We start from the raw sequence: 23,968 nt of genomic DNA on the forward strand, positions 1-23,968 counted from the left end.
GAATATCTACAAATTACCCACAGCAGACATCATTCTCACTGGTAGAATACTGAAATCTTGTCCTTAATACTGGGACTGGGTTAAGCATGCCCACATTGTAACTGGGCTTCCCTGGTGGTTCAGTGGTAAAGAGTCAGCCTGCCATTGCAGGAGATGAGAATTCAATCCCTGGGTCAGGAAGATCCCCTGGAGAAGGAAACGGGCAGTATTCTTGCCTGGAGAATCCCATGGACAGAGGAGCCTGGCAGGCTACAATCCATGGGGTCACAAAGAGTCAGACACAATTTAGCAACTCAGCAAAACAAAACAACAAATAAGGTTATAACTAGAGGTCTAGCCAGAGCAAAAAGCAAGTGGAAGTGAAAGTCGCTCAGTCATGTCTGACTCTGCGATCCCTTGGACTATACAGTCCATAGAATTCTCTAGGCCAGAACACTGGAGCGAGTAGCGTTTCCCTTCTCCAGGGGATCTTCCCAATTCAGGGACTGAAACTCGGTCTCCCACATTGCAGGCAGATTTTTTACCAGCTGAGCCACAAGGGAAGCCCACAAAAGGGAAGGGGAAGAAAGAAAAGTCATGGAGACTGAAAAGGAAGAAATGAAACTGTCATTTTTAGACAATAAGATCACGTACGTAGAAAATTTCTAAAGAATTTATAGGTAAATTCTTAGAATCAATAAGAGAATATAAGGACACTGGATAGAAAATCAACACACAAAAATTAGTTGCTGTAGAATGAATGTTTGTGTTCCCTACAAAATTCGTATTTTGAAATCCTAACTTCAACGATGAAGGTATTCAGAGATGGGGACTTTGGGCTCTGACCCCATGAATGGGATTAGTGCCCTTACAAAAGTATCCAGAGGAATCCCTGAGCCTTTCTGCCACATGAGAACACAGAAAAAAAGCCACGGTGTATGTATGAAGAAGGTAGCCCTCACCAGACACCACATCTGCCAGTACCTTGATCTTGCACTTTTCAGCTTCTAGAACTGTGACATATAAATTTGTTATAAATTTATAGCTCAGTGGGTAAAGAATATGCCTGCAATGCAGGAGACCCTGGTTCAGTTCCTGGGTCAGGAAGATCCGCTGGAGAAGGGATAGACTACCCACACCAGTGTTCTTGGGCTTCCCTGATGGCTCAGCTGGTGAAGAATCCACCTGCAATGCGGGAGACCTAGGTTAGATCCCTGGGTTGGGAGGAAACCCTGGAGAAGGGAATGGCTACCCACTCCAGTATTCTAGCCTGGATAATTTCATGGACTGTATAATCTATGAGGTCACAAAGAATCGGACACAACTGAGTGATTTCACTTTCATAAGCCACCCAGTTTATGGTATTTTATTTAGCAAACTGAGCTATGACATAAGCCATATTTACTTGTATATACTGGCAACAAACAAATAGAAAATAAAACATTTATAATAGTACCCCCAAACTCAAACACTTAGAAATAAATCTAATTGAAGATGTACAGGACTAACAATTACAAAATTTTATTGAGAAAAAATAAAGGAAAGCTAAACAAGTGGACTTGTTATGGATTGGATGACTCAGTATTACAAAGATATAAGTTTTTCTTCAGATTATTACATACTTCCATGCAATCTCAACCAAAATCCAAGATGTAGGCTTATTTTTTTTCCCCAGAAATGTACGAATCAATACAAATAAATTCTAAAATTCATATGGAAAAGCAAAGGCCAAGAAAAGCCAAGCTTTTCTTGAAGAACAAATATGAAGGACTCACACTATAGCAGGAACTATTATTATAAAGCTACGGATAATCAAAACTGTGTGATACTAGTATAAGAACAGATAACTGTCCAACAGAACAGATCCATACATATATGATCACATGATTTATGATAAAATGGCCATGAAATTAAGCAGGGAAAAGGGTCTTTTCAATAAATCATGCTGGGTCAGTTGGATACCCATATGGAAAAAAATGTTTATTGACTTCTACTTCACATTACACACAAGAATCAATTCCAGATGTGTCTTAGACCTTTTGGGTTGCTATAACAAAAATACCATAAAAATTGGCATCTGGTGAGGGTCTGCTTCCTCATTCATGGATGATGTCTTATTGCTATGACCCCACCTGGCAGAAAAGGGTCTCTCCTGAGTTTAATCTCATTCAGGAGGGTTCTGCCCTTATGATCTAATCATCTCTGCAATGCCCCACATCTAATACCACTACCTTGGAGATTAAGATTTCAACATATGAGTTCAGGGCAGAATACAGATATTCAGACCATAGCAAGATTGGGTTGGAGAGAGAAATTGAAAGATAAAGCAATACCCTTTTAGATGGAAACACTTTCATAACCTTGGACTAGGCAATGCTTTTTAAAATAGGAAATAAATTGTGATTGAGTCACAGAGCGGAATATTATATAGCTGTGAGGTTATTGATGACTACATTCAAAAATATGGATGAAACCCTCAAGCACAGAGTTGAGCAATAAGAGCCAGACAAGAAGAGTATATATTTCATGTATATAATGTATCATCTATTTCTGCTTTATTGACTATGCCAAAGCCTTTGATTGTGTGGATCACAATAAACTGTGGAAAATTCTGAAAGAGATGGGAATACCAGACCACCTGACCTGCCTCTTGAGAAACTTATATGCAGGTCAGGAAGCAACAGTTAGAACTGGACATGGAACAACAGACTGGTTCCAAATAGGAAAAGGAGTACGTCAAGGCTGTACGTTGTCACCCTGCTTATTTAACTTATATGCAGAGTACATCATGAGAAGCGCTGGGCTCGAAGAAACACAAGCTGGAATCAAGATTGCCGGGAGAAATATCAATAACCTCAGATATGCAGATGACACCACCCTTATGGCAGAAAGTGAAGAGGAACTAGAAAGCCTCTTGATGAAAGTGAAAGTGGAGAGTGAAAAAGTTGGCTTAAAGCTCAACATTCAGAAAACAAAGATCATGGCATCTGGTCCCATCACTTCATGGCAAATAGATGGGGAAACAGTGGAAACAGTGGCTGACTTTATTTTGGGGGGCTCCAAAATCACTGCAGATGGTGACTGCAGCCATGAAATTAAAAGATGCTTACTCCTTGGAAGGAAAGTTATGACCAACCTAGATAGCATATTCAAAAGCAGAGCTATTATTTTGCCAACAAAGGTCCATCTAGTCAAGGCTATGGTTTTTCCAGTGGTCCTGTATGGATGTGAGAGTTGGACTATGAAGAAAGCTGAGCACCGAAGAATTGATGCTTTTGAACTGTGGTGTTGGAGAAGACTCTTGAGAGTCCCTTGGACTGCAAGGACATCCAACCAGTCCATCCTAAAGGAGATCAGTCCTGGGTGTTCATTGGAAGGAATGATGCTAAAGCTGAAACTCCAGTACTTTGGCCACCTGATGCGAAGAGTTGACTCATTGGAAAAGACTCTGATGCTGGGAGGGATTGGGGGCAGGAGGAGAAGGGGACGACAGAGGATGAGATGGCTGGATGGCATCACTGACTCGATGGACATGAGTTTGAGTGAACTCCGGGAGTTGGTGATGGACAGGGAGGCCTAGAGTGCTGCAATTCACGGGGTTGCAAAGAGACGACATGACTGAGCAACTGAACTGAACTGAACTGAACTGAACTGAATGTATCGTAACAGGCAGAACAAATCCAGAAGTCATGAGAGTGGTTATCACCGGGCAGTTAGTGACTAGAAGGGAACACAGGACCTAGTCTGTTCTTTGATTTGGGGGACTTTGCCCGTTTTGTTAATCCTCCTGTCTGTGCTACACGATTCTTATCTCAAACTGTCTTTGCTGGAACTTTTTTTCTTCAAAATTGTTGGACAGACCTCAGTTTCTGCTTGTGTAATTATTCAGTTTACTTTCAATATACATGATGTATCATTATGTTTTACTGAGGTTCTGCAAAATGTCTGCTTCTCAGGATTATTTCTGGAGACTGACTTTTTTTTTTTCTTCCAGGTAGCTCTGTAGCTTTCTGAGAACTCTTTCTGAAAAGAGTTCTGTGTTCTCTGTCCATCTGCCTCTCTTCTGCACCGTCACCACTCTGCCTTCTTTACAATGCTGTTCTGCTTTTGCTACTCTGTTATTATTATACTGTTGAAGAAAGAGGAAGAGATCGTCTTGAATAGAAAGTGTAATTTTCTGATTGGGGCAGCATCATGATGCCGCTGTATTTCTTGTGTAATTGAAGATTTCGCTGATTTATGGCTTTAATAGCCTGCCCAGGGATGACAGTGTTGGGTCTAGCCAACCTGAATGTGTGGTCTTGTTGACAGACATACCTCTCTTATGGCAAGAGGTTTGTCACGCTATAATCATTTGGTATCACTCAACACTGAACTCATCAAACTACTCTTCTCTATTATTTCACACTCAGCAAATTTGTTTGTGATTATAAACTTGGCTTCCCAAAGCTTTCTAACAGGCAGAGTTCTGATCCACTTGATGTTTGCTTTAAATTCATAGATAGGTATTCTTTTGGCTTATGTTATAAGCCATTCTCCACATGTCAAATTAGCTCTGGGGCATTAAAAAATATCAAGCGTGAATCTAACATCTTGGGGTATGTTGATACTATCAAGGTAGTCTATCCGGAGAAGCCACTACTCAGCTTTCCTCCTAGACACACCCTGTTGTTGTTCAGTCGGTAAGTTGTTTCCAACTCTTTGCAACCCCATGAACTCCAGCACACCTGGCTTCCCTGTGCTTTCCCATCTCCCTATTGCTTAAACTCATGTCCACTGAGTCAGATGCCATTCAAGCCAATTCATCCTCTGACAAGCAAACAAACACATATGATATCCATCAGATCAATGTTATTCTGCTTATGAAAATAGAATCAAGGTCCTCAGTGCCTTCCCAGAAAAGGGAATTCAGATGTCCATAAATTCTAATAAATATCATTGAATAAGTGAAAAATTCCACTTTGAGATAAATGTGGACAGCTGCCACACTAGCTTGTTTTTCCATCATCTAGCTGTTTCTCCAAAGGAGGAAATGTCAGTGAGCAGACTCATCCTCCAGCAACTTGTTTAGATTTGCACATCACCTCTCCTACACAAAGCTTCCTTGGTCTCCTACCGTGCATTTCTATCACAATGCAGGAGGCAAGCAGCAGCACATCAAAACTGCTCTCTGGAGAGAGTGATGATTACTGTTTTTTTAATTTTGCTTTTCCCTATAGTTCAGAACCCCTCTGGGGACTCTCCAGTGTGTCACTGACATTGCCAGTCATCTCTCCTAACTAAAGGTCTTCACCCAGGATGCCCTCCGTGACCTGCCAGCTTCAAGTCCCCCGGGGCTTTGGGCGGCCCAGGCATGCAGACTGGTGGCTCGTTCCCATCTGCAGCAGCTGAGAGTTCCATGGAGAGTAAGGCGGGGCTGAGCCAACAGCAGGTTCTCCAGACGAGGACCGAATGAGGACCTGCTGTGCTCTGATACAGCCCGGCTCAGGGGAGCCACATAATTAGTACAAACACCACTGTGGTGCGATACCTCTCCAGCTCTGTTTATTCTGTACATAAACCTAGCTTCGGCTCCACTAGGTTCAACAAACATTTGTTAAACATCTGTGCTGTGTCTGATCACATCCAAGGCACAAGGGCAATAAGGATGAAGAACACACGAACAGGACACACTCTAATACCCTTTTACAGCTTTAGAGCTCCCAAAGCACTTTTCACATGTCTCATCTCCATCAACATTGTGAAATCAAATAGAGTATACATGGGTACTGCATTTCCATTTCACAACTGGGAGGGCTGAGAATCTGAAAGACTGGGTGAGTTCCCGAAGACCACACAGTTAATAAATGTTAAGTTCTGGTACAAGAACCCAGGGATTCAAGTCTTTATTCAATGCTCAATTTCACCATATTGCTCCCCCACCCCTTTTTACACAAGGTCATTTGGCATACAGTTAGAGGATGTTTTAGACCATTTACATGTGCCAGGAAAGAGACTACTTTTCTAGCTTATAATTCTCCATTATGAATGCCATGGACAAAATGAGCCAGAAGGACTCATATTGTTGTTGTTTAGTCACTAAATTGTGTTCGACTCTTGTGACCCCATGGACTGTAGCCCACCTGGCTCTTCTGTCCATGGGATTTCCCTGGCAAGAATACTGAAGTGGGTTGCCATTTCCTTCTCCAAGGATTCATACTATCATTGCTTAATTCTGAGAGATCATTTTCATCCCTGACCACTCAAATAATTTCTTCTAAATTATGTTTTTGTGTGCATCCAATTCAGTTTGTTGAATCAGCTACTTAGTCAACCAAGAAATGATTGACTTAAAATTAGAAGAAACGAGTAAGACCTAAAATTCTGTTTGTACTGGAATTTTCAATGCCCAAAGTACATATTTTCTGTTGCAAATATTTTAGCTCTTGGTTATACGCAATTTGAAATTGAATTATATACTGTCTTATATCCTATAATTATTCTAATAACACTACACATTCCTAGAGGAGACCAACCATATCATGGGTCTGGGAATGTGGCCAGAACTAACAATATTTGCTGAAAGGAATTTAAATTATGGCTGACCATTCTACTCCCTGACAGGAAGTATAAGAGGTAATGGTTGAGCATGAGATCAGAGTGGGACAAACTTGGATGAGAGATCTGGTTTGTAATCTTGGGCAAGTTATATAAACCAGCTAAGCTCTACTGCCCTCCTTAGAAGATGGGGATGTTATTGGTCATCTTGCAGGATCTTTGTAAAATTAAATGAGAAGCCTGGTAGACACTGAGAATGAATGTTTGGTCTTATTATCAAGCCCGCTTCCTTGGATCTTTCCAGAGGTCCTTCTGTCTTCCTCCATTTAAATTTGATTTTTTTTTTTTCACTAGCACAGACTGAAAGGTCAGAGTTCCAGAGCCAATTATTACTCATGGAGCATCCACCACAAAGGGCCTTGTATTTGCTGAAAATAATTGAATAAGTATTTGCTGGTTATATAATAGAGTGTTTATTATATTCTTTCAATTTTATTTTACTCTATTTTGTGTAAATGTTGACTAGCAAATAATGACTGTTTCCAATCAGATAGTTCCTTGAATAATCATACAGCACCTTTACAAAGGTATGATAAATTAATTACTGCTACAGGAAATCATGTTTTTTAAAAGATATAAAATTGGATTCTGAACACTTCATGTAGTTCTCTAAACTGAGTTTGTTAAAAATTATCCATATTTTTCAGAGAAATAAAATCAGCCCCAGTTTTAAGAAATATAATAGTGTTTAAGAATTCAATTATATGATCCCTTCAGGCTAATAATAAGCAAATGAAAACTAGAGCACCTACCATTTATGAACAAAAACATAAAAGGAACCATAATGCTAGATGCATGGCTTTAAGACAGTTTTATAAAGCAAATTTTCATCTGCTTATTTCATTCCTAAGGCTGAGAATTCAGAGTATTAAAAAAAAAGAAAAAAAAAAGTCTATTTCTCTTGTTACATAATTATGACAAAGAGAAAATCATCCTTTTGCAACCTTTTCAGGTCCCCCACAACAATGAATTTATTCTTTCAGCAGAAATAAAGTTACCAGTAAGATTATAAATGGGCTTCCCAGGTGGCACTAGTGGTAAAAAACCCAGCTGCCAATGCAGAACTGCAAACCCGGGAATGGGAATGACTGGCCAATAAGAAATACGTAAGTGACTACATGTGCCTAATCCTAACATGACCTGTGAGCTACAGTAGCTCGTATGTATTGCTAAACTTCTCAGATTAAGACAGCACCCAGCACTTAGCAGATGCTCAGGAAATATCTGCCAGATAAATGACAGCTGTGCTAAGAGGGGACAGCAATTATAGTACCTCAAATCAGGGGAAATCAGAGTCACTTCCTGCCTGAGAAGTCAGAAGAGAGTTTGCTCTCTGAAACTGAACTGTTAGTCGCTCAGTCGTGTCCAACTCTTGGCGACCCCATAGACTGCAGCCCGCCAGGCTCCTCTGTCTATGGGATTCTCCAGGCAAGAATACTGGAGTGGGTTGCCATTTCTTCCTCCAGTGGATCTTCCCAATCCAAAGACTGAACCTAGGTGTCCTGTTTACAGGCACATTCTTTACTGTCTGAGCCACCAGGGAAACTAGAGTTGCTGAAAAATTAAGTCAGAGTCACAAAGAAGAAATACTGATGCACATGACTTAATCGTAAATAACTTGAAACAATGGTAAGTTCTCACTGTAATTTTTCTTATCCCAAAAGCATTGCAGAGAAATAGAAAATGCAGATAAGAGATGAAAATTTTAAAACCACTGTTATAAGTATATATTCTTTCAGATGATCTTCTATACATACAGATAATTCATATACATGTGTATTTTCTTTTGTAAAAATTGGAAAAACAATTTTTGGTAATTTTTTGTTATGTCACAGGACATTATTTTTAATGACAATATAGCACAATGCTGGATGGATGCACATTTATTCACCCACATCCCTGTTGGACATTAAGGAGGCATCTTTTTTTTTCCTTTGAGAAATGATCTGCCCCTTTGTGATTGAATACTTAATAAATTAAAGTGATATCTTGACTATAGGCAACTTGCTCTCAGTTACTTTTCCTGAAACAGCAATAAGACTGATATCACTGGGGAAAAAGAGGAGTTTGTGTCTACCCACTGCAGTGATAACTGACCCAGAGGAAGGAACTAAACCCAGATGGGCTCTAACTGGTTAGTACCTCTGTTCTAATCATCTCTCTTCCCGGGGCCTGGGCAACAGCAGATCAGAAAATCAGATTCACGTTTTGAAGTTAAAAGGAACTTAAGAAATCATTAATTGTCATATCCTTAATTGATTCTTAGGTTTTATGGAGAGATGAAAGCATTTTTGCCCAGGACTAGAACTTAGATCTTCTCAACTCAGAACCTGCTGGTTTTCTGTAATCACATAGGGACTTGACACTTATAATTGAAGACTCTGAATAAGTAGAACTTTGAGTCTCAAGGTTGATAATGGCAGGAGCAGATGGCCAATGTTTAAGCTCAAGTGCAAGAAAACCATCTATGTACAACTTTCAAAGGGATGATCCCAACTGGTTCTATAACCTTTAGCTATAATACCTCATCCAAACTTGAAAACAGTATGCTAAGTGAAAGAAGCCAGACACAAAGGCCACATCTTGTATGATTCCATTTATGTTAAATGTTCAGAATAGGCAAATCCATGGTGACAGAAAGTAAATTAGTGGTTGCCAAGGGCTGGGAGAAGGAAAATGGGAGTGACTGCTTACTGGGTCCAGGGCTTCCTTTCGGGAGTAATGGAATTATTCTAGAAGTAGACAGTGTTAAACACTCAACAGTATATTTTCGAATGTTCAAAATGATGAATTTTGCTTATGCAAATTTTATCTCAACTAAATTAAAAGCAACATCATCAACAACAAAAATTCTATCCAGTCCATGTCAGTGAAGACAGGCGATAGAAAGAACAGATGGGGGTGAGGGGCGGACTGGTGGTTCAGTGGTTGGGACTCTCTGCTTTCACTGCAAGGGGCATGGGTTTGATCCCTGGTTGGGGAAGTAAGATCCTGCATGCTTTGCAATCTGTCCCCACCTCAGCCCCCACCCCCTAAAATAAAGGGAGGAGCAAATGGGTAAGTGGTGATTGATTAAATAGTTGCCCCACTGTGGGCTCTCCCTGGGGAGGGCATGTGGGTACTTGCTGCATGTTCCATACCCATTCCCTGCCCTATTTCTAGCTTAGGGGAGATTCCAAAGAACCCAGCCACACGGTGATCCATGCCACCTGGAGTTCAGAGCACAGGGGTTGGAGTTTGAATCCGCATACAGCCAAAAGCACAGTACTGGGTTCAAGATCTGGTTCAGTCACAAATCTTGGAGAATTTACAAAAACCAACTGGAGCAGGCCAAAAGGTTGTGGAGCAGAGTGCACTTGCAGAGCTGGTGGGCAACATTATGTGTTTTCTGTGACCTAAGCTGCAGTCACATTGCAAAATCGCTACCAAGAGGGCTGTCCCTAGAGTGTGCTTTCAGCAGAAAGCTTCCACCTGCAACAATCAGGCCCCTGCAGAGCTAGATACTCTTGTGAATTGTCCCTGAAAACCACTCAAAAGTCCTCTCAGGTTAAAAAGAAAAAGAGGTAACTTTATTATTTTAATTTTTAGGCCACACCAGGCAGCATATGGGACCTTAGTTCCCTGACCAGTGATCAAACCCACACCTCCTGGATTAGAAGACAGAGTCTTAACCATGTTATCACCAAGGAAATAAAAAAAAGAGGCAACTTTAGGTTAGTGTCCCAATTATACCTGATCACAGGATGTATGCTGGAATTAAATGAGATACAGAATGTGAAAGCCCCTCATAGCATATAAAGTTCTATTACAGTATTCATGATTAGTAAAAATGACTCCAAATTATCAAATTAGCCCTATAACAACTTTTTGTCTCCTAGCTCTAATTCCATAGGTCTTTGATTACAACCTGAGAAATTCTAGAAATCACAGGGCTAGAAGACCCCTGAGATTTCATTTACTCAAATCCCTGCCCCCAGGCAACCCCAGCCAAAGGACCACACAGGCTAGATTCAGAATCCCATCAAATGTCAACCCACTTTTTCCTATCCTGGAGTCATTACTGGTCAAAAAACACACATACAAAAAACAAAAAAACTAATAGATTGTGCCATGTAGAAAAGACCAGAGAAATATCTATCCGTCCTATTTTAAACTCCTGAGAAGGCAACTCAACCATCTGTCTTGGCAACCCATTCTAAGCTGGAACCACCCTGTCAAAAATGTCTCTTTTGGTTTAATCTAAATCCTTCAAATGGAGCCTCAAGCTAATTTTGTCCCATTCCATTTTCAAATAATTTGGAACACAGTTGTTTACCATCTGAATTATAGGATTATACAATATCACAGGGTTTTGGTGAGCAGTAAATGAAATAACCCATGTAAAACACAGAGGTCATATCTGACACATAGTAATAGCTCAATACCTATTTGTTTATTATTACCATCATATATACTAGGATTCTTGTTTCAAGTGACATGAAACGCAACTCAAAATAATTGAGGAAGAATAAGAAAGGAAAAAGAAAAAGGGATGTGGGTAGAGAATGTAATTAGAAAGGAAGTAAAATTGTGCAGTGGCCTTCAGGCACTACTGGATCCGGGACTCAAATAATGTTCACAGGGCTCCTCCTTCCCTCTCTTTACAAGAATCTGAAGTATAGACAGCAGGAGGGCAATGAGTAGATTCACGCTGCCTAAGATAGGTTCCTCATTCCCCAGTTAATTTATCAAAAATTCCTTCAAAGACAAGTAAGCGGCAAGAACAGTTCTAGAAGCTAAGAACAGAGCAGTGTTCAACATAAAACATTTCACCCTTGTGGAATATACCTTCTAGTGGAAAGGGTGGATCTGGTAGAAGAAGAAGGGATTCCAGAAAGATAAAACTCTTATCCGCCACAAAGTAAGGTCCCACCTTACACCATCATTAAGATCAACTGTTGGCTTTCACTCACCAAGTCAAGTAAACCCACCCTTTTCAAAACTCTTTTCCTCTTGGTAAATGTGCAGAATCCCCAAAATCAGGTCTTCAAATGGGTAAACAAACTTGCCTTCGGATTTTGAGTGTATTTAGTTTATTTAGGCTGTGTAATCTTTGCACAAAGTTTCTAAGATGTGCCTGCAGCCCTAATAACATAACATTCTGCTTCCATTTTCAAAAGCTACTTTTCTTTTTAAACCATTTTTGTTTGAAATATAGGTCTTTCTCCCATCTTCATTTTTTCCCTTTGAATAGGATGTTATTTAGTAAAATCCTGCAAAAACCTGGTCGTCTATTAGTCGTTTAAAAAGTGTTCCTCTGGGTAATTTTAATCTATTTCTCTGTGCTAATCATTATAACTGTAAAAATGATGCCCTGGACACTAAGGTTTTTTTTTTTTTTTTGAGAACACAAAGAAACGTGGCCTAAACTTTAGAAAATCTCAACCTCTGCCTTTCCCCTGGGAACTTGCAGTAAGAAATGTTTCCTGAAGCATTTCATACTGTATTATGATAAACTTCGACTTTTCAGAAAACCAAAACGAATCTGAATCAAGCTGCTCTCACCTGAAAAACCTCAATTTACCGGTGCTATTTCAGATTCATTCCACAGCCTAGCTAAATTAATGATGCACACAATTCTATTTACACTTGGCACTGGCCTAACAGATCTGTGCCATCACATGAATCCATTCATTGACAATGTAGAGACCAACGCGCACTAAATTCAAGGTGGCTCAAGTGTGTGCGGCCGTCTACGTCATCGCTTCTATTTTTCAAGTACTATTACAAGTTATGTGCCCTGCCCCCAACTGTCTTTCTCAATTTAGTGCGTTTCAATGTCCCTGTCCCTTCTGCTTTGGTTAGTATCTCGTCAGGGAAGTAATTCAGTTCTTTAAATCCGGATATAATGTATAAATGGGTCATTTGGCTCAGTCAAATCCCATCATTAAAACTGATCTCCGAATTAAACAAAAATGGATTTTTAATCGAAAAGCTCATCAGCTCCACCCCGTCTCCTCACTTTGCCCGGCCTTGTCCACCCGGTCTCGCACCTTTCCTAGCTTGCCTCTTGGGAAAGGATGAAGAACCTCGGCAGACACCCCTTCCGGGATCAGTCTCTATCCCGCGCGAACACATTTTGAAAAAACAAACAAAAACGGCTGGCTTTGGGAATTTTTTTTGCTTTTAAGCTTAATACTCTTATCTTTGCCTTCCAGGCGGAAGGTCGGCTCCAACCCTTCTTTCCTGCGCTTCTTCGCGAATGGGGCACGAACCCTGATGCTTCCTCCTGAGTTAGGAAAGGGACCGAACTTCCCCAGGAGGTGCGCAGCGTCCCCGCGGCGCTTTCGCGGTTCCCTCCCCCCAGTAGGAGACCCTGTTGCACCGGAGGGAACGCGCCCGATTTTTCTGCTTACCCCCCGCCCCCCTTATGAGGGTGGAGACCGAAGCCGGCTTCGGTGTTTGTTTTGCAAACCTACAAACCCACTGTACTTAGCGCTGTGCGAGCCCCCCGGGCCTTCGCCCAAAGAAGGGTAGCGATAAAAGGTCGAGGAGCTCAGCGGACTCGATGGGAGAAAAACGCGACCCCCGCGGTCGCGACACGTGGGTCTTCAAGGCTGCGACCTCTAGCTCCCGGGCTGGGCGTGTCCCTTAACCTCCCTCGACCCCACCAGCCCGCGAGTCAGGGCTGGGCTCGCCGACGCGATTGGCAGCAGTGCGCGAGCGCGTCCTCACCCCTGGGTACGCGAGCCCGGCCTCCGGTGTGGGTCCCCCGCCCCGCCGCGCGGCCGCTCTCCCGGACCCAGAGGGGCAGGAAGAGGGTGGCGGCGGGGCCGCGGGGTGGGTGCGTGGGGGGTGCGCCGGCCGCCGCTCTGATTGGCTGCACCGTCGCCCCCTCCTCGCGCCGCGCGCCCCCTGCCGCGCGCCCAGCCGGCTCCCGCCCTTAGCCCCGGAGCAGGTTTACGCTGGAAGGAGGACGCGCAGGGGCGGGACTGGTCTCCCCGCCCCGCACCCGACCCTGAGCGCGCGGGGATAAAACCCGGCCGGTGGCGCCGGGGATCCGGGGCCCTGCTGCCTCCCGTGAGCGGAGAGGTGGGGCCGGGTCCGATCCGCTTCCCGCGCCTTCGCCCCTCGGACCCGGCTCCAGGAGCCGGGCGCCCCACGCGACGACCGGATCGCCCAGGAGGTACCTTTAGCCGAGCAATGAAGAAAGCCCGGGAGAACCAACCGGAGCCGGTCGAGACGTTTCCTGCGGCCGGGGTTGCTGCTGCTGCCGCCGAAACGGCGGCTTGAAACTCTACAAAGTTGCGAGCCAGCGAGAGGCTGCCGCCCGCCGGGAGCAAAAGGGAAAGGAAGTCTTAAGATGCCGGAGTGACAGACGGAGACAGACGGACGCACAGACCTGCAGAAGACACCACGTCGGCGGCCTATCCCCGGAGCCCGTGAGGCGTCCCAGCTCTGTGAGTTGCTTTCTGGACGGGTGGCTTGCTAAGTATTTCCCTGTAATGGTTTATAAGACGCGTTTATGTATTTTTGTGTCTCCTAGAGAGAGAAAAAAACAAACCCAACAACAACGCAGGATGCACCTTAAAAAACAATTGAGTTTCTGATATTGAGAACGTTGTGCCAATAGAATGGAACTGTAAATGCCTGTAAGCAGGAGTAACCCAGGAAAAATTGGCATCTAACATAGACTCCCCAGTGTGAAAAAACCCTCCGTTTCAAAAGTTACTGGAAAGAAAGCCAGATATTACTCTTAAGGGTTAACTAGTGCTAGTGAATCTTTGTTTTTTTAACCCCTCTTTAAATATTGATTGTTTACCAGGTTCACTGGTGGGAGGCTGAGCTGGTGGAAAAGGCTCCTGGAAGAGACTCAGAGGCAACCATAATGTCTTTACGTTTACACGCACTGCCCACCCTGCCTGGAGTTGTCAGACCGGGCTGCAAGCAACTGCTGTGTTTGTTGGTTATCACGATGACTGTGAGCCGTGGCGCCTCCGGGGTGTGCCCCACTGCTTGCATCTGTGCCACTGACATCGTCAGCTGCACCAACAAAAATCTGTCCAGGGTGCCTGGGAACCTTTTCAGGCTGATCAAGAGACTGGATCTGAGTTACAACAGAATTGGGCTTCTAGATTCTGAGTGGATTCCTGTATCGTTGGTAAAGCTGAACACCCTCATTATTCGGCACAACAACATCACGAGCATTTCCACGGACAGTTTTTCCACCACTCCAAATCTGAAGTGTCTTGACTTGTCATCCAACAAGCTGAAGACCGTGAAAAGTGCAGTGTTCCAAGAGCTGAAGGTTCTGGAAGTGCTCCTGCTTTACAACAATCACATTTCCTATCTGGATCCTTCAGCGTTTGGAGGGCTCTCCCAACTGCAAAAACTGTACTTAAGTGGAAACTTTCTCACGCAGTTTCCCATGGATTTGTATGTTGGAAGGTTCAAGCTGGCAGAACTGATGTTTCTAGATGTTTCTTATAACCGGATCTCCTCTCTGCCAATGCATCATATAAATTTAGTGCCAGGAAAGCAACTGAGAGGTATCTTCCTTCATGGAAACCCCTTTGTCTGTGACTGTTCTCTCTACTCCTTGCTGATCTTTTGGTACCGTAGGCACTTCAGCTCAGTGATGGATTTTAAGAATGATTATACCTGTCGCCTATGGTCTGACACTAGGCACTTCCATCAGGTGCTTCTGCTCCAGGATAGCTTCCTGAACTGCTCTGACAGTATCATCAATAGTTCCTTCCGTGCCCTTGGCTTTATTCACGAGGCTCAGGTCGGGGAAAGGCTGATGGTCCACTGTGACGGCAAGACTGGTAGGGCAAATACCGATTTCATGTGGGTCGGTCCAGATAACAGAGTGCTGGAGCCCGATAAGGAGATGGAAAACTTTCATGTGTTTCCCAATGGAAGCCTGGTTATAGAAAGTCCTCGTTTTGAGGATGCTGGAGTGTATTCCTGTGTTGCAATGAATCGGCAACGTCTGTTAAATGAAACTGTGGATGTTACAATAAACGTGAGCAATTTCACCATAAACAAATCCCATGCACACGAGGCATTTAACACAGCTTTTACCACTCTTGCAGCCTGCGTGGCCAGCATTGTTTTGGTACTTCTGTACCTCTATCTGACACCATGTCCCTGCAAGTGTAAACACAAGAGACGAAAAAATATGCTAAACCAAAGCAATGTCCATGCATCTATTCTCACTTCCGGCCCTGATAGTGATGCCCCCACTGATGAACGGAAGGCAGGGGCCGGGAAAAGAGTAGTGTTTTTGGAACCCCTGAAGGATACTGCAGCAGGGCAGAATGGGAAAGTCAGGCTCTTTCCCAGTGAAACGGTCATAGCTGAGGGCATCTTAAAGTCCACGAGGGTGAAATCCGACTCAGATTCAGTCAATTCAGTGTTTTCAGACACACCCTTTGTGGCGTCCACTTAATTTTGTGCCTGCATTTGTACAATGTAGTGATTGAATCTCTTTGTATTCAACCTTGTGTGTGGTCTGCAAAAATAAACAGCAGGGCAGAAATGGGGTTGTTCTGTGTTTCAGAAATAAAACCAAAGGGTCTCTTTCACTGGTTTATAAGTAATGTGGTAAAGCACTTAGGTTCATGCCAGAGAAAGATGGAGTTGTATTTCAGAGTTTAAGTTCTAGATAATACCTTCATCTTTAGCACCACTGATAATTTCAAAGCTGAACTGGAGGTGACGTGACTGACATTGTCCTTTCACTCAGGATTCTTGAAAGAAAAGCTAAATTTCAGATATTAGAGATTTTACTAACTTATTGGGACCAAAGTTGAGTTATGTTAAAGAAAAATGTTCATTTTTAAAAGATGCAGAAGGAAGAACCAAGCAGCAGTTGTTTATAAAGCACAAAGTAACGTTAGATTTGGGGATACTTCAGTTCATGTTATCATTGCAGACCAGAGTAAATAGACAGTCCTGATCAAATTTGCTGAGCAGTGCCACATTGCATATGGTGTTAGATAAATAGTACAGTAAAGGTACATTTGTTTGACTATCTTCTTTCCATTCTGTAGATCTCCTATCCTTGTACAAAAGATCTTATTGAAAGTTTAAAGCCATCATTATTTGTTGCCATAAATATGTAAGTGTCAATGCCAAAATGTCAGAGTAACTTCTTCAGCCTTTGTTCTAGGAGACTAATATTTGTCTATATGCTTGTGTGTGTAAAAGTTTTAAATTATATGAACTGTTAAAGAGATGCCACTATATTGTACTTTGGACATTTGATTTAATGTAAATACGTGTGTTCTGCGACTTGATGTTCTGTTTTATTTGGCTATTTAAAAATATAAATCTAAGACGTTTTATGTGATCTGATTGTGCTGCTTTGTGTTAAACACCATCAATTGCAGATTTCTCTCCAAATTTCTTATACAGTATAGATTTTTTTTTTAAAGAGGAAAAAAGACTATGGAGTGTCCTACCCAGTGAATACCTTCAATATCCCATTTTACCTGATACCATTATGCACTTCAGCCAGGTTTGAAAGTCACTTAAGCTCTGAATTTGGAACATGTAGGAGCCTCCTTATTCCCATCTCTACTGTGAGATAATCAACTACCCACTTTGAACCTAGGTTTTCTCAACTATGAAATGGAGATTTCAGAGGTTCCTTCCCACCCTGGAAGTGATGACTTCCCGGTGGTCTTAGATCCATCACAGACTTGCACTGACTTTCTGAAAATATCCCAAGTACTGATAGAGGACAGGAATGGGATTAGGACAGGCTAGTGTAACACTGCCTAGGTCTGAAGGTCTATGGATTATCAAGTCCAGCTGCTTTACTTTCTCAGGGATAAATGAAACCCAAAGAGGGCTGTGGGTTGTCTAAGGCCACACAGTGAGTTAGTGACAGGGATTCAAGGAGAGCTCAGTTTCTGGATTCTTCCTGGTGAAGATAAGCGAGTCAAAAAGTGGCTATTTTTAATGATAAGGATGGTGAAGGAGCCAAAGAATGAGGCAAAACAGTGGTCAGAAAATGACAAAGGGGAATGAATCAGGGATGTGTTGTCGCTAGGGCTGAGAGAGAAGATAATTAAAAGATGGAGGTAGGTCACTGTAACAAGCATTTGGAGAACTGGAGAATGAGATGAGGAGGAAAGACTGACTTTGGTAGTGGTGGTTTTGGGGGAACGATGGATCCTTGGTGACAGCTTGATAAGTGCCAAGCCAGGCACCTAGTGACAGATACCCATCAGCTGTGGGTTAAGGAGTGGGTGTGTGCATAGGAAATACCATAGGATGTTAGCTATTGCTCAGTTGACTTGACAATTCCTTATTGCCTAGTTGGTGTTAACGACTTACTGCCTCTACCTTTTAAACATAGACCTCACTTGTTAAATAAGATCCTTCAGTCCCAAGGATATTACAGGAAAGCATTTTATTCCAGTTCCTGCCATTTAAGCAATTAGGAAGAACTGTGTGACCTGTGTGATCTTTAAAATCGTTACTCTTTTTTCATTCATATTTGGATGAAGAGATACTGTGGTTCATTCAGGGTCACACAGGGAGTCAGGACACAGAGGGAAACTCCTGAACCATTGACACTCCAGCAAGGGGAAGGGCTGCCTCCAGGGGCCGTGATCACCAGGGTGCTGAGTGTGAAAGAACATGGCCGGCAGTGGGGTTCAAGATCTCTGAATTCAGCCTTTTCTGGGCCAGATCTCTAGGGTCTTTCAACTCTCAAACCCTTGATCCCAGGAAGTGCATGCTGCCTTTGGCAAGGGACCATGGACAGTGCTGGCAGTGGGGAGTTTGGAGAGCCTGATTTTGGCTAATCCTAATCCTGATGCTTGGTTAAACGATCAGCTGAGTTGAGATCAAAACTAACATATTTACAGCGCAAAAAAAAAAATGCATATATACATATACATGTGTATATATATGGATGTATGTATAACTGAATCACTTTGCTGTCATCTGAAACTAACACAACATTGTGAATGAGCTATATTTCAATAAAAAATAATGCAAAAGCAAATCCTGAATGCTGTAAAGCAAAGCTTTGTTTTGGACAGGAATAGGAAGGCATGGTGATGTAAAAGCATAGAACTGAACGTTATGCTGTGGAATTTTAAGTTCTTACATGTATCTTCTTTTTTGAGGGAGTGGGGAGGGTAGAAGCCTGGGGGCTTCCCAGGTGGCACTAGTGGTAGAGAGCCTGCCTGCCAATGCAGGAGACACGAGACTCAGATTTGATCCCTGGGTCAGGAAGATCCCCTGGAAGCAGGCATGGCAATCCATTCTAGTATTCTTGCCTGGAGAATCCCATGGACAGAGAAGCCTGGTGAGCTATAGTCTATAGGGTTGCAAAGAGTCAGACACAACTGACAAGGCATAGCGTGCACGTAGAAGCCTGATCACGTGTATTTTAAATGTGGGAACAGAAGTGATTTGTACATTATAAATTTGTTTCACTCAAAACTTTTATATAATTTTCCTTCCAAGTAATAATTTGGATTTATGTACCTGGGTTATTCTTTTAAGGTACCTAGTATTTTTTAGTACTCAGTTATGAGAGAAGTGGGTACTCTGGAAAAATCAAACAAAGATCACATATGTGAAATTTTCCTGGGCTTATAATATTTTTTCACTATAAGATACTAAGTTGATGATAGCACCCTCTATTAATCATGAGTTACATTTTAAAATATACTTTCAAGACCTATTATCTGAACTAATGCCCTAAAACATTAATTTATAGTCAACTTCTGCATGAATCCTCACTGTTTGGCCTAGAGAGATTTAAATAAATTTATTTTTAGCTTTAGTTACTTGAATTATTTGCCTGGAAAACATGTTTGTTTGTTTGTTCTTATTTCTCTAAATAAACCTTTTTTCTAAAATGTTAATCAGAAGGGACGTAGGTGAAACTTACAGGGGTGGAAACATAAGAGGGGCAAGAAGATATGCTGTCAGTCCAGATTCTAGAAAGACGTCTGATTTGGATCATCCTGCTAAGCACTGTTAAAGCAGGATACAGCCTAAACACCCTCCAATATTGCTGGCTTTTCCTTGGCCATGACTGCTCCTTGCTGATTGTCACCTTTTAGTTTCATCTGCTTTACCGAGCAGTAAGTAGGTCTGGAGAAGGCAATAGCACCCCACTCCAGTACTGTTGCCTGGAAAATCCATGGACAGAGAAGCCTGGTAGGCTGCAGTCCATGGGGTCGTGAAGAGTCGGACACGACTTAGCGACTTCATGTTCACTTTTCACTTTCATGCGTTGGAGGAGGAAATGGCAACCCATTCCAGTATTCTTGCCTGGAGAATCTCAGGGACAGGGGAGCCTGGTGGGCTGCCGTCTATGGGGTCGCACAGAGTCGGACACGATTGAAGCGACTTAGCAGCAGCAGCAGCAAGTAGGTCTAAATCAGAGCATCTCCATGGGGTCACAGGGGAAAGTTAGATAAACAGGGGTTTCTAGTAGCTACCCTCTATACACTCCCCAACCAGAAGCTCTGATTCAGGCCATCTGGGGTAAGGCCTGCATGTGATTTTTTTTTTCCTAAATAATTATGCTTTTGCTTATTTTGTTGAAACATACCCCCCCCCCCCAAGAAATGAGACTTTAGCAAATTTTGTGTTTGGGGCTATGTCAAAATACATTATTATTACTTGCTAATAGATTTTTTAATAAAAAGAAGAATTTGTGCACACAAATTCTAATATGTTGGGAAAATGAAAGACTTTGATTCTCTGTTACTAAATAAACTCTAGAGTAAATTGTTGGCTATAATTTATAATTTATGATTTTCTAAATTATGAAACACAGAGTAATTACTCTGAGATCAGTAGATCTCTGATTCTTTCATTTTTTAAACCTATTTTTGGCTTGAAAGCAGCGACGACAGATCCGGTTCGTGACAATGAGCTTTGGGGCTTTCAAATCTGATTAGATCATAGTAACATGAAGGCATATCCCAAGGATATCTGAGTGCAGATTTCGGCTACAGAGAACAAACTTCTTTGTTTTTTCAGTATATTAGAATACTATTTTTAAAAGAGAGTACTGAAATTCTTTTCATTGTTCTCTATACCTCTTTGCTCAAGAACCAGCCCCCAAAGCCATATTTTTTTTTAAATTTTTTATAATATGAAAGTTAGTGTGGAAAGATAATGGTAGTTTGCCCTTGCAAGTATTATTGGGTGGTAAGATATAAAATGTAGAATCTAAAACTCTTATGATAACCTCCTGACTGATTCAGAGGACTGCTTACGGGACCATTATTATTTGTGAATTGATTGAAAAAGGGGTATCCTCTTACAGTGAGGTCAGAGTAAACAGTATGGAAACACAGACCCTTTTATAAATTGTAAAAGGTGATATATCAATATATGTATATATTAAATATTAAGTGTTTGCAAAGTGCCAGACATACTGTGAGAGATGGTACTTATTACTCCTCATCACAGAATCTCTGAAATGGAAAATACTACCACACCCTTCATTTCAGATAGGAAAAAGAGGCTTAAAAGGGATAAATAATTTTCCCAGGTGACTCAGTTAATAAGTCATTTTCATAATGATAATCATTTTAAAAATATCTGCACAGAACTCTTAGAGATGTTCTACCAAGAGCATGGGTCATAAGTAAACTTTTATAAAAGTAATGAGTGCTCACCGCAAATCTGGGAGAAGAATGGAGGGTCAGAGGATCAGAAGTTATTCAAACATCATAAAGGTAGAAATTTTTATTGTTTTTTCCCTTAAAACACAAGTAGCAAAATTAGAAGTCCATCTGAAAGGATTTGGTCGCATAGATGAAACCTCCCCAGTCTGCAGGGTCTTTTCATTCTGGTTGCTCTTCACACATGAAATTGCTTAATATGCAAAGCAGATATCTGCTTTATCATTATAACTGACACATTCAAGATTTTTAAATGAGTAAGTGCTTAAAATGTTTTTAAAATTAAAAATGGTCCAACTTACAGAGTAAATATTTCTGATATAAATGTTTCTGATAATTTATTTTAAATGTCTGGAAGAATGGTGGAGGCAACTCAAACCCAATGGGGGATATTTTCAACTAGTTTTCATATTAGATTTCTAAAAGTTATTTAAAAATTACTGTGTAAGGTAGCTTCACCAGCTTACCTGGTTAGATTTCTCTTTTGGGTAATACGTCAGCAGAGTATCAAATATCAAGAGAATTTTGCAGTATCTATAGGTGCTGGAGGACAGAGGAAACGAAAAGTACCCACCAAATTGAGAAGGTATCTTGAGACAGAAAAATGAGGCAGGCTGCTCTATATAATCAATGGATTGGTTTTTTAATAGGGTAACTTACTCACAGAGTAGGATCGGAGTCCAGCAGGCAACTATGCAGAATCGGAGCCACACTCTGCACCTCCAAAGGGCCACTGAGGCAATTTTGTTGTTACCCAGGGTATAGAGTAGATGCTTGGAAACAGGACATGCATTCCTCAGTCAAGATTCACAAATGGGTCACTAATCTCGTGGGCGCCAGCAATACATCAGTGAAGGTTTCCATCATTGTTTGGGGACTAATAGAGCATAGAGGCCACCCGGTCCTAATGATTTTAAACAATACTCTTTAACTACAAAGCTCTTGACAACAAGGAAGTGATTTACTGTACAACACAGCCCTGAGTAGGGTCAGCAGAAGGACAGGAGAACCTGTAAGGGCCCCAAGATGGCGTCAGTTATGCTAACAGCCATACTCTAGGATTTTGGTGTCATGAAATCAAGTGTCATAAGATCAAGGGTCAAACCCTTGATGATGAATGGCCAGTGGTAACCAAGAGAAGATTATTAAGTAGGCCATATGTGCTATATAATAACTACCCTCTCCCCTTAAGGAAGATTATAATACAACTGAGAGATGAAATGCAAAAACCTGAAACAGTTCAAGAGTAAGAGTTGATTTGTCTACTAGTGACCAAGCTGGCAAATAGGAGATGAGAAATGGATGATAATTAGCAGACCTTGCTTTTCCCAAATGGGCTAATGTGACATAGGCTTGAACACTAGATAGCCATCCCATAGATGCTCTGAATGTTATCATAACTGGGATCCTTACCCCCAGAAAGGTTATACCTTAAGGAGGTGGCTCAGACTAGTTAACAGTGTTCTAAAGTTTATGTCATAGACTCTATTTAAAATTTGACTATTCATCTATTATCATTTGTGATCAAACCTAGAGGAGAAAGAGACTTTAATACTTAACACTGGTCCTCTACACTCACAGCTCCAAACTTCACCTCCATTAGTTAGGATGAAGACTTCTGAAATGTCCTAGCTGTGTTGAGAAATGAGAACAGTAACAATAATAAGGGTTTATATATTTTGTCTTATACCTATGAGAAAGTTATTATTTTTACATGCATTTTACAGCGGAAGAACTGAGGTACAGTGGGAGAACTGAGGCTTAAAAATGATTTTTCTAAAGAACATTGGCTCATTGAAAAAGCAAGAGAGTTCCAGAAAAACATCTACTGCTTTATTGACTAGGCCAAAGCCTATGACTGTGTGGATCACAATAAACTGTGAAAAATTCTTAAAGAGATGGGAATACCAGACCACCTGACATGCTACCTGAGAAATCTGTACTTAAGTCAAGAAGCAACAGTTAGAACCAGACATGGAACAACAGATTGGTTGCAAATTGGGAAAGAAGTACATCAAGGCTGTATATTGTTACCCTGCTTATTTAACTTCTATGCAGAGTACATCATGAGAAACACTGGGCTTGAAGAAGCACAAGCTGGAATCAAGACTTCCAGGCAAAATATCAATAACCTCAGATATGCCGATGACACCACCCTTATGGCAGAAAGTGAAGAAGAACTCAAAAGCCTCTTGATGAAAGTGAAAAAGGACAGTGCAAAAGTTGACTTAAAGCTCAACATTCAGAAAACTAAGATCATGGCATCTGGTCCCATCACTTTATGGCAAATAGATGGGGAAACAGTGGCTGACTTTATTTTTCTGGGCTCCAAAATCACTGCAGATGGTGATTGCAGCCATGAAATTAAAAGATGCTTACTCCTTGGAAGAAAAATTATGACCAACCTAGATAGCATATTCAAAAGCAGAGACATTATTGTGCCAACAAAGGTCCATCTAGTCAAGGCTATGGTTTTTCCAGTGGTCATGTATGGATGTGAGAGTTGGACTGTAAAGAAAACTGAGCACCGAAGAATTGATGCTTTTGAACTGTGATGTTGGAGAAGACTCTTGAGAGTCCCTTGGACTGCAAGGAGATCCAGCCAGTTTATCCTAAAGGAAATCAGTCCTGAATATTCACTGGAAGGACTGATGCTGAAACTGAAACTCCAATTTTTTGCCCACCTGATGTGAAGAACTGACTCGCTGGAAAAGACCCTGATGCTTGAAAAGATTGAA

General features: G+C 41.7%; 2 protein-coding genes across 19 annotated transcripts in view; one reads left to right on the plus strand and one right to left on the minus strand.

The window, feature by feature from the left end:
- PCED1B (PC-esterase domain containing 1B) overlaps window positions 1-22,019 on the minus strand; it is a 208,748-nt gene extending 186,729 nt beyond the window's left edge. For 8 of the 18 annotated variants that reach the window (XM_070789229.1, XM_070789223.1, XM_070789227.1 and 5 more), the window contains exon 1: window positions 13,291-13,413. The gene's annotated coding sequence lies outside the window, so the exon portion shown is untranslated. Of the gene's footprint in view, window positions 1-13,290; window positions 13,429-13,745; window positions 13,883-21,890 lie in introns of those variants that run through there. The other 10 variants (XR_011566583.1, XR_011566586.1, XM_070789225.1 and 7 more) reach the window with 8 other exon arrangements.
- AMIGO2 (adhesion molecule with Ig like domain 2) lies at window positions 13,884-16,912 on the plus strand. Its single transcript, XM_019960726.2, has 2 exons — window positions 13,884-14,015; window positions 14,381-16,912. Exon 2 carries the CDS (start codon window positions 14,444-14,446, stop codon window positions 16,007-16,009), a length of 1,566 nt encoding a protein of 521 aa, XP_019816285.1. The 5' UTR covers window positions 13,884-14,015; window positions 14,381-14,443; the 3' UTR covers window positions 16,010-16,912.
- Window positions 22,020-23,968: the final 1,949 nt, after the last annotated feature.

This window comes from Bos indicus, chromosome 5, assembly GCF_029378745.1.
Source record: "Bos indicus isolate NIAB-ARS_2022 breed Sahiwal x Tharparkar chromosome 5, NIAB-ARS_B.indTharparkar_mat_pri_1.0, whole genome shotgun sequence".
Lineage (NCBI taxonomy): Eukaryota > Metazoa > Chordata > Mammalia > Artiodactyla > Bovidae > Bos > Bos indicus.

What these genes read in the sequence shown, in the direction of transcription:
- AMIGO2 (XM_019960726.2), top strand. Translation starts at nt 14,444, where the DNA reads ATGTCTTTACGTTTACACGCACTGCCCACCCTGCCTGGAGTTGTCAGA.